This window comes from Phocoena phocoena, chromosome 19, assembly GCF_963924675.1.
Source record: "Phocoena phocoena chromosome 19, mPhoPho1.1, whole genome shotgun sequence".
Lineage (NCBI taxonomy): Eukaryota > Metazoa > Chordata > Mammalia > Artiodactyla > Phocoenidae > Phocoena > Phocoena phocoena.
In genome coordinates this window covers 15,574,570-15,587,077 of record NC_089237.1, presented here as the reverse complement: position 1 = coordinate 15,587,077, position 12,508 = coordinate 15,574,570, and the positions used below count along the sequence as shown (strand labels likewise).

Here is a 12,508-nt window from a genome sequence, read left to right as displayed (position 1 = left end):
TCCCCCTTCCTCTCCCTCTCGGCGCTCTCTCTCGGGCCCGGGCCCCGGCCCCGGCCCCGCGCCCCGGCCCCGGCCCCGCGCCCACCCGCTCCTCCTCCCCTTCCCCTCTGCCCCTCAAACCCTCCTCCCGGGTTCTGCGCTCCTCCCTCCGCCCTCCCTCCGCCCGGCCTGCCTCCTTCCCTCCTCCTCCCCTCCTCGCCCCGGGAGGCATCACTTCTTCCCGACCCGGAGGAAGACGCGAGCCCCTCGCGGGCGGTCACCACAGCCCAGCGCCGGGGCCGCCACCGCGCGCCGCGCCTGTGCGCCCTCGGTCCCTGCGTCCCCTAGCGCCACGCCGCGGGCATGGGGCCCGCCCGGCCGGCCCCCGCGCCCTGGCCTCGTCACCTGCTGCGCTGCGCCCTGCTCCTCGGGGGTCTGCACCTCGGCCTCCCCGGGGCCGCCGCCGCTGCCCTCTCGGGTAAGGCGCTGCCAGCTTGGCCAACTTCGGGGGCGGGCGGGGGGAGCGCCGGGGAGCGGGCCTCTCCCGACTTTTCCCTCCTTTTTTTTTTTTCCCCCAGAAGTGTGTGTGTGTGTGTGTGTGTGTGTGTGTGCGCGCGCGCGTGTGTGACTGGGTTTTAAAAAATCGTCTCCGCTTTTCTGAAAGCGGGGGAGAAGGGAGGAGGAGCGCGCCTGGAGGTGGGGGGAGGACCTGAGTGGAACCAGATGTGGCGGGCGGCGGGGGAGGGGAGCCCGGGGGTCTCGAGCCGCCTCGGAGGAAGAGGGCGGGCTCCGGGAGGACCCCCGCGCCCGCCCTCTGGGACCACCCGGCGCCGGCCCTGCCCTGGGCCCGGGGACAGGCAGGGCGCGTCCGACGAAACCAGGGGAGGCTCCAGGCCGGGCTCCTTGCTTTGCTCCAGGACCGATGCATTACTGTTGTTTTTGAATTATCCGTAAGGGCTTGTTTGCCTTTACCGGTACCTCGGGGATGTTTGTATTTTCTTTTCCACACTGTCTTCAAGGACAGCCTGTGGCATGCGGCATCCGCACCAGTTGAACGCAGCTCTGTGGGGCAGTTTTGTGCCATCAGGAGGATGCGGCGACAGGCTGGGCGCGGCGTGCGTGTGCGTGTGGTGTAGTGTTGTGTGGGCGGCTCTGGCCAAGCTGGCACCCCTCCAGAAGGGACAGATCTTGGGCGGCAAGAAAGCTGCTAAAAGATGCAAAAACCCACCCGACAGAAAACAAAAACCAGAAGCTGTGCATTCTTTCTGCTGGTCTTTCAAAGGATGACAGTGAAGTGTGGGGACAGACAGACCCCTCACCAGGAATTCCAGAGGGAAAGGGAAAGATCTACTTCCTGGGGGGCTTGCAGGAGTCAGAGCTGGAGCTGCCAGGGAGTGTGGTTATTACAGCCCCATTGCTGGGCCTGTAAAGCTTGGTCTTGCTTTATGTTTCATTTGGGGAGGGGGCTGAGTGAAAGGGGACGGTCAGTGCAGCGTGCGCAGTGTTGTGCCAAGTCCAGACAGCGCCATGGAGGATCTGGGGCCTCTAGCCACAGCCAGTGCTTGCTGGGTTGGCCTGCCCCACTGATGGCGTGATGTAGGCGACCAAGACACGTATCTGCCCTGATTGTGCCCGATTGTGCCGATGGGAGAGGTGGGGGCCGGGTGATGCATATTCACACCGGGCAGAGACCCTCTGCTGAATTCCAGACCCACCCGGAACTGAATGTCAGGCAAACACAAACCAGGAAGTACCTCCCTATCCACTGCAGGTCCAGGCACCCAGGCTGTTCCCCTGCCTCCCTGCATCTCACTCCTCTGTGAAGGCAGGCTGGGTGGGAGGGGTGGAGGAGCATGGCTATTCCAAGAGCCCCAGAGCACATTGTAAAGCCAGGCCCTGGGAGAGCTGTGGCCAGAGTGCTGACTCGGCCTTTTCCCCTATGGAGCCTTTGACAGAGGGAGCTGGAAATGTCTGGTGAGAGGCCAGGTCAGGGAGGATGCCTGGAGTGGCCCTCTGCCTCTGCGTCTCCTCCGGGCCCCGCTTGCCCTTCCTCAGGCTGTGTCCCTGGGCTTGTATCCCCCATAGCCTCCGAGAGGCCAGTCCCCAGGGCAATGCATTGATCACCCCAGAGAAGCTTAGGTGTGGGCAGGGGTGGATGGAGGGGAGCTGGAGATGAGGGCGGGAGTGGGGCGGGGACAGCCTGGTCTCCAGAGCAGCAGCTGTGCAAGAGGATGTTGAAATTGTTGCAGGTACTGTCCCTGCCCTGTTCCCTCTGCCCAGAATACTCCTAGCCGAATTCTTTCCTCATCCCCCTGTACCTGACGAATTAGGTGGTCACTGGGAAGAATTTATCAGCACCAGGCTCCAGATGGCCCCAGGAAATGCTCGTGGGAGATAGGATTCGGCTTGGTAGGCCAGTGCTGCTGGGGTGAAACTTACCCTGGGGGTGACCTGCACGTGGTGGCTTCCTGACCACCAGTAGGGGAGAGGATGGGGCACCGCAGAGCCCCTTGGGGGTGGCAGGGCAGCAGCGCCTTCTTGGTGTGGAATGGCAGAGTCCATCTTTTCTCCACCCGCTGTGGAGTACCCAGAGGGGTGCCCTGCAAAGCTTGTGGCTGCAAGACCTCTTTGTGAATTGCAGTATTGATGCATTTTTGTATCCTTCACTGCTCCATGCTGAGCCAACTACTTGGGGAGGAGGGAAGGTACAGGGGAGGTGTAAGTTGCGTTCTTAGAGAAGCCGAAGAAACTGTGTGGGGCAAAGGGTCACCAAGGCCTTCCGGAGGGAGGCTGGGAGGGACCAGGCTTTGCAGACGCGGGGAGGGGAGCAGAGAGGGCGAGACCTGCGAGGCGGCCTGGGCTGTGCTGGGGATTCTGTGAAAGCTTGCTGGGCTGAGGTGGCGAGTTCCTGAGTGGGGTGGGGGAGAAGCTCGAGCGAAGAGGAAACTGGCCAGCTTTCCGGAAGGCCAAGGTGGGGGAGCAACTTGCTGGCTGGCGGTGGGGAGCCCTGGAGAACCCCTGGGAGCTTCTGACCAGAGGAATGAGGTGCAGATTGGAAAGAGGGTTGCTGGGAGCCGCAGGCATCAGATATCCAGGTCCAGGAGTGAGGAGACCTTGGGAGATCTTGCTGTGGGGACAGACCCTGCTGTCTGAAGGACGGGGAGGGAGGCACCCCTTCGGAAAGGCAGCAGGTACTTGCTGCTGCTGCCGGAGTCAGCCGCACAGATGGCCCAGATCCTGGTGAGTCATGGAGTTGAGAGCTCTCTTACTGCCCCTCCACCCAGTCTTCCTTTCTCCAGCCGCTTGCCTTCTGTGAGCTGCCAGGGCTGAGGTAGTGCCCGGCTGAGCTGCGGTTAGCGCTGAGATCCAGTCCTCTGCCGGGTTGACCTGGACAAGGTGAGGGTGCAGGCAGGGGAGGAGGTGGCCAGGGGCTTGGTCCCCAGTGTTCACAATAGGGACATCTCATCGGTTTCCCGATGCCTGCAGGGTACGGTTGGTTTGGGCCGGTGAGATGATTTCAGAAGCACCGTGGACTTCTCAGAAGAGCATTCATGTGGATTCACCACTCATTTAAGCGTTAGATAGGCACCCTGTGGCACCCTTCAGAGGGATGAGGTGGTAACAGCAGTGGCTACCATTCTTCATGCTCTGGGCGCTGTGTGGCATACTGTAGGACAAAGGCTCTTCCGTCTCACAACCCTGGGATGTGTTATCACCCATCTCACACTCTGCCGGTCAACAGACTAGCGATGTGAAGACGTGTGCGAGAACACACGGCTAGAAGGAGGCGAAAGCGAGATTCAGGTGTGGCTGGTGAGCCTGCACACTTAGGTACCAGACCACGCTGCGTCTCCATAAAATGAACTTTGCCAGAGTGTGTGTTAGGAAAGGCTGCAAGATTCTGCTTTAGGGGCTTTCCCCCAAAGCCCCAAGTCTGCCAGAACATCCTCTCAATGTGTCCCCCTGAGAGGAACCCCGGGAAGGGGGCGGCCCTCTGTTACACCCCAGCTGTCTGGGTGCTTGTCTCTTCCCCAGCCCCAGGGGCCCCAGACGCAGGGACGGAGCCCCCCTCAGTATCCTCGGGGGTCTGAGGTGCCTGCTCCTGAGGGACTGAAGGGGCCCGATGGAGGAGGAGCCCCGCTTCCCTGCGGTCAGGGATTCGTATTTGCTCATCCAGTCAGTCAGAGGATGTTTACCCAGCCTGCGCGGTGCTGCGGGAAGGAGTGACTGCAGCCTGTTCTTGTGAGCCCACCTCCCCTGCACCCCCTGTGGGGGTCCCTGGACCTGGAGGGCCTGGGCTTTGCTGACAGGAAGTGTTCCTTCCGGTTTAGTCCTTCATGAGATGACGGGGTGCCGCTTTCCTATGACTGGATCCTATAAATCTGGGGTGGGTGGCGGGGGCGCAGCCTTTGAGCAGTGATGCAGCTCTTGGAACTCACCCCGGGCACTGCAGATCCCAGTCACTCCTCAGCTAGGGGCTGTGTCCTGAAAAGGCAGAGGGAATGAAGGCTGTGTAGTGGCATCTGTGGCATCAGCCAGCTCCAGCCTTAGAGGACACATTGGGTTGGTCCCCCACCTGTGGCTCCATGTGCAAGTCCAGTGGTTAGTTTCTTTCCTGCCCTTCCCCCTCTTCTTTGGACCCTCTGTCCCCTCTTCCGAGCCCCTTGAGCGTGTAGACTCCTTCCATCCTGCCTGGCTGAGCCCAGGCTCTCTGCCTCTCCTCAGCTCTCCCCGCCCCACTTGAGTACCTCTGACTGTGGCCCCGCAAAAGCCTTGGTTGTGTTGCAGGATGATGGCTCTGAAACCTCAGCTTCTTCCCAGTCACCCAGCCCCCCACGCCTTTTCCCTGCCCTCCCCCTTAGCGCGCTGCGCCTTCCTCCCTGAACCGTCACTGCTCGCCCTCCCATAGGCCTTTGCGCACACCACTCCCTCTGCCTGGAATGCCCTTCCTCTCTTCTTGCCTGGCTGCCACTGCCCCTTCCTTCCAGACTCAGGATCCTGAGAAGGACACCGAGGGGTCCTGGTCACTGCCTCTTGGGCTCACCTGGGCTAAAGGGACACAAGCTCACAGAGGGCGAACACGGGGGTAAACCCCAGAAGGGAGGGGCTGCCTTTTTTCTCTCTTTCTTGGGGGTCACTTCTAGAAGGACATGGTGAGAAGCTGCCGTGGTGGGCCTGGAGCTCCTACAGGGAAAAACAAGAAGCCAGTTTCCCAGCCTCTCCCGACATCCTCAGAAAGTGTTTGGAAGGGGAGGCGGACACGGCGCTCCCCACTGTAGACTGAGGCTGGAGGGGGCGTGGATGGGAACGCCCCGCCTCCTGAGGCTCAGATGTAAATCGGGACAGGGTCGGTGGGGCTGTAATTAATGCCACTCGCCAGCTGCGTGACCTCGGGCAGAGGCTCAAGTTTCTTCATTTGTAAAATGGGAAAAATAAAATAATAGCCCCTCGTAGGGATATCGTAAGAAATGACAATATATGTATGAGTTACGTGGTACAGTACTGGACACAGTCACTTCTTAACAAATAATATTAAATTATTGCTATTTTTATTATTATTAGGAAGAGAAAACATGAATATCGAGGGACTTAAACATGAAAGAAACACAATCCTCAACATACAAAGCCCTAACTACAGCCACTTTTTTTTTTTAATCGAAGTAGGTCTTTGATAACCCTTTACTGCTTGATGACATACCATAAGGGCCAAAAAGTAACCATACTTTTTCTGAAAGTAAATTTAAATCCTAAAGAAAAAAAAAATCCATCCTCAGCTGTCCTTACCCCTTAGGCCCCTCAATTTACTTCCCTCCTTTTTTTGCTTCTCTTCATCATGAAGCTTCTTCAGCTAAACTTCCTTTCAGAGCTGAGTTCCCTGGACTCTGCCCTTTCAGCGCACACCGAGCGGCCAGTCGTCCTGCCTCACCTAACCTGCATCCTAAGGAGTTGCCTCCCAGCGGTCCCGGTAATTAGGCTTCCTAGTTACTAAATGCAGTGCCCCTTTGCAGGCCTCACCTTGCAGCACGCGTGCTGTTATTAGCCTCAGTTTTTTTTTTTTTTTTACATCTTTATTGGAGTATAATTGCTTTACAATGGTGTGTTAGTTTCTGCTTTATAACAAAGTGAATCAGTTATACATATACATATGTCCCCATATCTCTTCCCTCTTGCATCTCCCTCCCTCCCACCCTCCCTATCCCACCCCTCCAAGTGGTCACAAAGCACCAAGCTGATCTCCCTGTGCCATGCGGCTGCTTCCCACTAGCTATCTATTTTGCGTTTGGTAGTGTATATATGTCCGTGCCACTCTCTTGTTTTGTCACAGCTTACCCTTCCCCCTCCCCATATCCTCAAGTCCATTAGAGCATGCATCATTAAAACTGAGGCTACTACCCTGAGATAGCCTCAGTTTTAATGATGCATGCTCGGTGGAAAACGGTCAGACCATACAGGGGTAACATGTAAAAAATCTGAGGTCCTCCCTTCCCTCCACACGCACCCTAACAGTAACCACTGTCAGTAGTTTTTTAAACGGCGTAATCTTCCGTTCTTTATGCATATACACCCATATAAATACTCCTTTTACACAAACAGAACCACGTTTTATACTGTATAATACAATACATTTAATTTAACAATATTCATGGCATTTCCAATGGCTTCAGAGCTGTGCCATTCTTAATGGTGCTCAGTAGTTGGTAGGAAGGATGTACTGTTCTTTTTTTTTTAGCTGCTTCCCTATTGATGGACACTGTTTGAAAATTTTCTTTCCCTCTGGCCTCTGTGATGTGGTTTGCATCTGCAGTCTCTGCCTCCTGGCTTCCATCCTCAGTCCAGAGCCCACATTGTTGCCAGATTTGTGATCCAAGAGGGCGGATTTAATCGCCAACAGAACAGAGTTGAATTGAGAATTTGAGGCCTTCCATGGTCAGGTTCCAGCCTTTCTCTTCAAACCCTTGAGCAAGTCAAATTCAGATGCCCTGGGCTTCCCTGGTGGCGCAGTGGTTGAGAGTCCGCCTGCCAATGCAGGGACGCGGGTTCAGGCCCTGGTCTGGGGGGATCCCACATGCCACGGAGCAACCGGGCCCGTGCGCCACAACTGCTGAAGCCTGTGCGCCTAGAGCCCGTGCTCTGCAACAGGAGAAGCCACCGCAATGAGAAGCCCGCGCACTGCAATGAGGAGTAGCCCCCGCTCACCGCAACTAGAGAAAGCCCACGCGCAGCAACAAAGACCCAATGCAGCCAAAAATAAATAAATAAAATAAATAAATTAAAAAAAAAAAAAAAATTCAGATGCCCTGAGTCCTGCCCAGTGAAGCCCCCACTCCCGCTTTTCTCTTGGCCAGGAACGCCTGGCTCCGCAGGTGTGGCTCTGGGTCCCCGCTCATACCTGCAGCCTCAGCTGGAAGTAGACTTTCTCCCCAGACTCCTTTTCCATTTCATTGCTGCCGCCCGCCTGGTGGAGCCCCTTCCTCCCCTCCCAGACTGTGAGCACCTCTGGGGCAGGGCTTTGTCAACCCTGCACAGCTTCCAGCCTTGGACACTGTCATTTAGTAAATATTTATTGAACCAAACAAAAAAAGACAGGTGTTCCAAAGAGCTCCCCCCCACCACCAGTTTTACTGAATGTAATTGACATATAACATTGTATTGAGTTTAAAGTGTACACATAATGATCTGATATCTGTATGTACTGCAAAATGATCTCCGCAATGTTAACATCCATCACCTCACATCTTTACCAAGTTTTTTTCTTGTGATGAGAATTTTGTTTGTAGTAGTGGAAAGGCAATGAGTTTGTAGTAGTAGAAAGGCAATGAGTTTCCAGAGTTTTAGATGATGTCACAATCATGAAAAACATATGGCATTGAATTAAAATAAACAGAAAAAAAGTCCAGTGGACCGGAATACACTTCAAAAGTAGACTTAGACTGTTATAAGAACTTAATGTAAGACACACCAGAAGCAACACACTAATGGGAAAATGAATCTGTACTTGTAAATGGTATTGGACAACAGGATTATAATTTAACATTTTTAGTTTCAATTTACAGCTGATCAAGAGAAAATTCAGCTGGCAAGTTGTCATGTAGAAAGTGCAAAGATCACTAGAAATTAAAGAAATCAACTTTAAAAAATATGTAATTAAACTAGTAAAAATAGAAAACCTAATCTTGGCAGAGCTGTGAGGCAACTAATATGTATGACTGGAGCACGTAAAGTAGTTAGTTTTTTTTTTTTTTTTTTTCACCCGGTACGCGGGCCTCTCACTGTTGTGGCCTCTCCCGTTGCGGAGCACAGGCTCCGGATGAGCAGGCTCAGCGGCCATGGCTCACGGGCCCAGCCGCTCTGCGGCATGTGGGATCTTCCCGGACCAGGGCACGAACCCGTGTCCCCTGCATCGGCAGGTGGACTCTCAACCACTGCGCCACCAGGGAAGCCCCAATTAGTTCAGTTTTTTAGCATTCAGTCTTTCAGACAAGATGTAAGACACTAGATATGTAAGACTTCATCTCCTTTGACCTCATAATTCCACTTGGGGAATTTGTAAGGCATTAATCCCAAAGAGAAAAAAAAATGTTCATAGAAGTGCTATTTATAGTAGCAAAACAAATTGGAACCCATCTAGATGCCCAACAACAAGAGCATGGCTAATCAAGAACCTTAACACGATGGACAATTTACGTAGTTCTAAATGACAAATATAGAATATAATGACACATGTAATGCCAGGGACTTCCCAGGTGGTCCAGTTGTTAAGACTCCGCCCTTCCAATGCAGGGGATGCAGGTTCGATCCTTGGTCGAGGAACTAAGATTCCACATGAGGTGCAGCAGTGTGGCCAAAAAAAAAGAACTAATGCCAGTACATGGAGATATATCTAAGAAGGAAAGTGATCATGACCACAAGGCAATCATACAAACTAATATACACACACGGGTAATAATTAAGTGAAGATGCATGTCTGATCACTGACATGCATTTTCTCGTTCATTTGGTTAACTGTTCTGTTTTCCCGAGCACTGACAATGTGCCAGGCGTGGTATTTGATGCTGATGACACCATGGTGAACAAGCCAGTCATGAATCCTACCTTCCTGAAGCTTATATTTTAAGAGCAACCTCTCAGCCCCAAATGTAGAGGAACATTCTAGAGGCAAATGTGTGCTGATTTCATTTTAGGTGCAATTTTTAAGTTTGTTAGAAGGAAGATGGAAGCAATAGACTCCTTTGAAATCTCAGACACAGGGTTGGGAGCCTGTCTGACTGCAGAGGGAACCGCATTGAGTCAGACCAGCTTGGTCAAATAGGAATTCAACAGGAAATGGCCTTGCAGTCAGTCCTGGTCCCTGAGGAAAGGATTTTCTAACTTCATAGATGCTTAACCTCATTTCTAAGGATCTGAGGATCTTTGGTCATGTTTGCTTTACCTCACTGTGTGTGTGTGTGTGTGTGTGTGTGTGTGTGTGTGGTGAATCTTTCAGTAGTTGTAGACGTGACATCACACCAGTACTTCACCATGTATCAAGTAAAAACAAAGACATTCTCCTTTAAAACCATAATACCGTAATCACATCTAAGAAATACAGCAGATACTATAGTTTTTTCTAATATGTAGTTCGTGTTTGAATTTCTCCAGTTGTCCCAATAATGTCAGCTGCTGTTTAAGTCTAGGACTCAATTTGGTGTCGTGTCTCTTCAGCCTCTCTTAATCTAGAATAGTTGGCCTTCTTGTCTTTTATGACACTGGATTTTTGATGACTTCAGGCATCAAATGTTTGGTTGAGTGTTCGCAGTCTGAATTTGTCTGATTGTTTAATCATTAAATTTATGTTAAACATTTTTGGAAAGAGAACCACAGGGGTGGGACACAAATGTGTCCTTCCCGTCGTATCACATTGTCAGTTTGTTCCCTTATTGGTGATGCTGACTTTGATCAATTGGTTCATCTGATGTCTACCAGATCTCTCCACTAAAAAAGTACCTTTTCTCCTTTGTATTTAGTAGATAACCTAAGGAACTATATTCTTTTTTTTAAAGATTTTTTTTAATGTAGACCATTTTTAAAGTCTGTATTGAATTTGTTACAATATTGCTTCTGTTTTATGTTTTGGTTTCTTGGCTGAGAGGCATGTGGGATCTTAGCTCCCCAACCAGGGATCAGACCCACACCCCCTGCACTGGAAGGCGAAGTCTTAACCACTGGACCGCCAAGGAAGTCCCTAAACTATATTCTTTTCTTTTTTTAAATAATTTTTAAAACAAATTTATTTTATTTTTTATTTATTTATTTTTGGTTGCGTTGGGTCTTCGTTGCTGTGCGCCGGCTTTCTCTAGTTGTGGCGAGCAGGGGCTACTCTTCGTTGCGGTGAGTGGCCTTCTCATTGCGGTGGCTTCTCTTGTTGGGGAGCACTGACTCTAGGCACGCAGGCCTCAGCAGTTGTGGCTCACGGGCCCAGGTGCTCCGCAGTATATGGGATCTTCCCGGATCAGAGCTCGAACCCGTGTTCCCTGCATTGGCAGGTGTATTCTTAACCACTGTGCCGCCAGGGAAGTCCCTAAACTATATTCTTAAAAAAGCCAAGTTGCTCACAGCAGTACTATTCATAATAGCCCAAAACTGAAAATTACCCAAATGCCCATCAACAACAGAATGGATAAATCATGGTGGCTCCACACTATTAAGCAGTATACAGCAATAATGAGCAACCTACGACCACATGCGACAGTTTAAGGCTCACAAAACTATTGAGTCAGATGCATTCATACCGTATGATCCCATCTATATAAAATACAAAAAAGAGGGTAACACTGACCTACGCTGTTCAAAGCCAGGAGAGCCGTTACCCTTAGTGGGAGAAGTTGTAACCAGAGGGAGTCACACATAGAATTTAGAAGAACAACAAACAGGGAGGAGATGTCTGGAATAGTTACAGCAAGAAGCTCACATAAGCCAGTGAGAAAAACACAGGAACCTCCACTAGTTTTAAGGCATCTAAGATTAGAATACATGAGCCAGTAAAAGCTGGGAACAGAATTCACAAAGAAGGAATACCAATGTCTAATACGCCTTTGGAAAATGTTTTAAATCACTAGCAATAAAAAAAAAAAAGAAAAAAAGGCAAGATATGCCTCCAAAGTGCCAACAAAGATTGATGTAACAATATGGTCAATATATTATTTATAATTAAGAAAAATCTGCTTACAAGTTGAAGAGCAGTAATAGCTAGGGAATGAGTAAATGGAATGTGGTATATCACATCATGAAATAGCATACAGCCATTAAAATGGTTTTTACAAAATTAAAAGATACAGAGAAATCCTTTTTCTAAAATATTAAGTACAAAAACAAGACTCAAAAACATTTGTTTGGGTGTGCGTGTGTATGTGATACATAAATGAATGTAACTTGTATGTGAGGCATAGAGACAAGATAAAATTGGTAAAGATCACACCAAAATTTAATAGAAGTTATGTCATATTCTGTTATATTATGTATTGATTATTTAACAGGGGTGATTTTTCTTTTTAGCATGTCTGTAATTTGCAGCAATGGGGTGGCAGAGGACAACTTTTCTCTCTGTCCAACCAAGTGATTCCAGTCGCACCCTCCGTCCACTCCCATCACCTAACTGGTCCAAGCCTGCAGCACGTGACCCGACGGGACCAATCAGAGTCTCGTGGGGGCTGGGCGGGCTTTTCCCAGGCGCGAAGGGAGCCCTGCAGGGTCTGGTGTAGCACAGAGGGGACAGCCCAGTTCCGGGAGGGGAGGGTGGAACCTGGGTTCGGGGTAGGTGGCACTGAGACCCAGGCTGGCCGAGACCCTGGTTACAGTTTTTCCTAGCCACTCCAGGCCAGTCCCTCTTGTTGGCGGTACGCGGGCCTCTCACTGTTGTGTCCTCTCCCGTTGCGGAGCGCAGGCTCAGCGGCCATGGCTCACGGGCCCAGCCGCTCCGCGGCATGTGGGATCTTCCTGGACCGGGGCACGAACCCGTGTCCCCTGCATCGGCAGGCGGACTCTCAACCACTGCGCCACCAGGGAAGCCCCCTCTTGTTTTTTTTTTTGCGGTACGCGGGCCTCTCACTGTTTTGGCCTCTCCCGTTGCGGAGCACAGGCTCCGGACGCACAGGCTCCGGACGCGCAGGCTCAGCGGCCATGGCTCAGGGGCCCAGTCGCTCCGCGGCATGTGAGATCTTCCCGGATCGGGGCACGAACCCGTGTCCCCTGCATCGGCAGGTGGACCCTCAACCACTGCGCCACCAGGGAAGCCCATCACCCCCCCCTCTTGTTTTTTTAAAATGATGAGTTGGAGTTAGGTTTCTGCTACTTGCAGGCGAGGAGGCCTGTGTAGGAGGGTCAGCCTCAGAGCGGGGTTTCCTGAAGGCGCGCTCAGGGTGCTCACCTTCAAGAGCTGGATCACCGGTGTAGGCACCCGCCTCAGGCTCTTTCCATTAACAGACCCTCCAACGCGAACCTCTTGATCTTGCACTTATCAGCTGAGTGTTTACAGAAGGGACAGCTGGAGAGG

The 12,508-nt window shown here is 51.8% G+C and overlaps 1 protein-coding gene across 1 annotated transcript in view; it reads left to right on the top strand.

Moving 5' to 3' along the window:
• Positions 1-342: 342 nt before the first annotated feature.
• Positions 343-12,508, top strand: part of MRC2 (mannose receptor C-type 2) — a 54,084-nt gene continuing 41,918 nt past the window's right edge. Inside the window, exon 1 of the mRNA XM_065896930.1 lies at positions 343-448. Coding sequence (XP_065753002.1) covers positions 343-448 — 106 coding nt within the window. The remainder of the gene's footprint in view (positions 449-12,508) is intronic.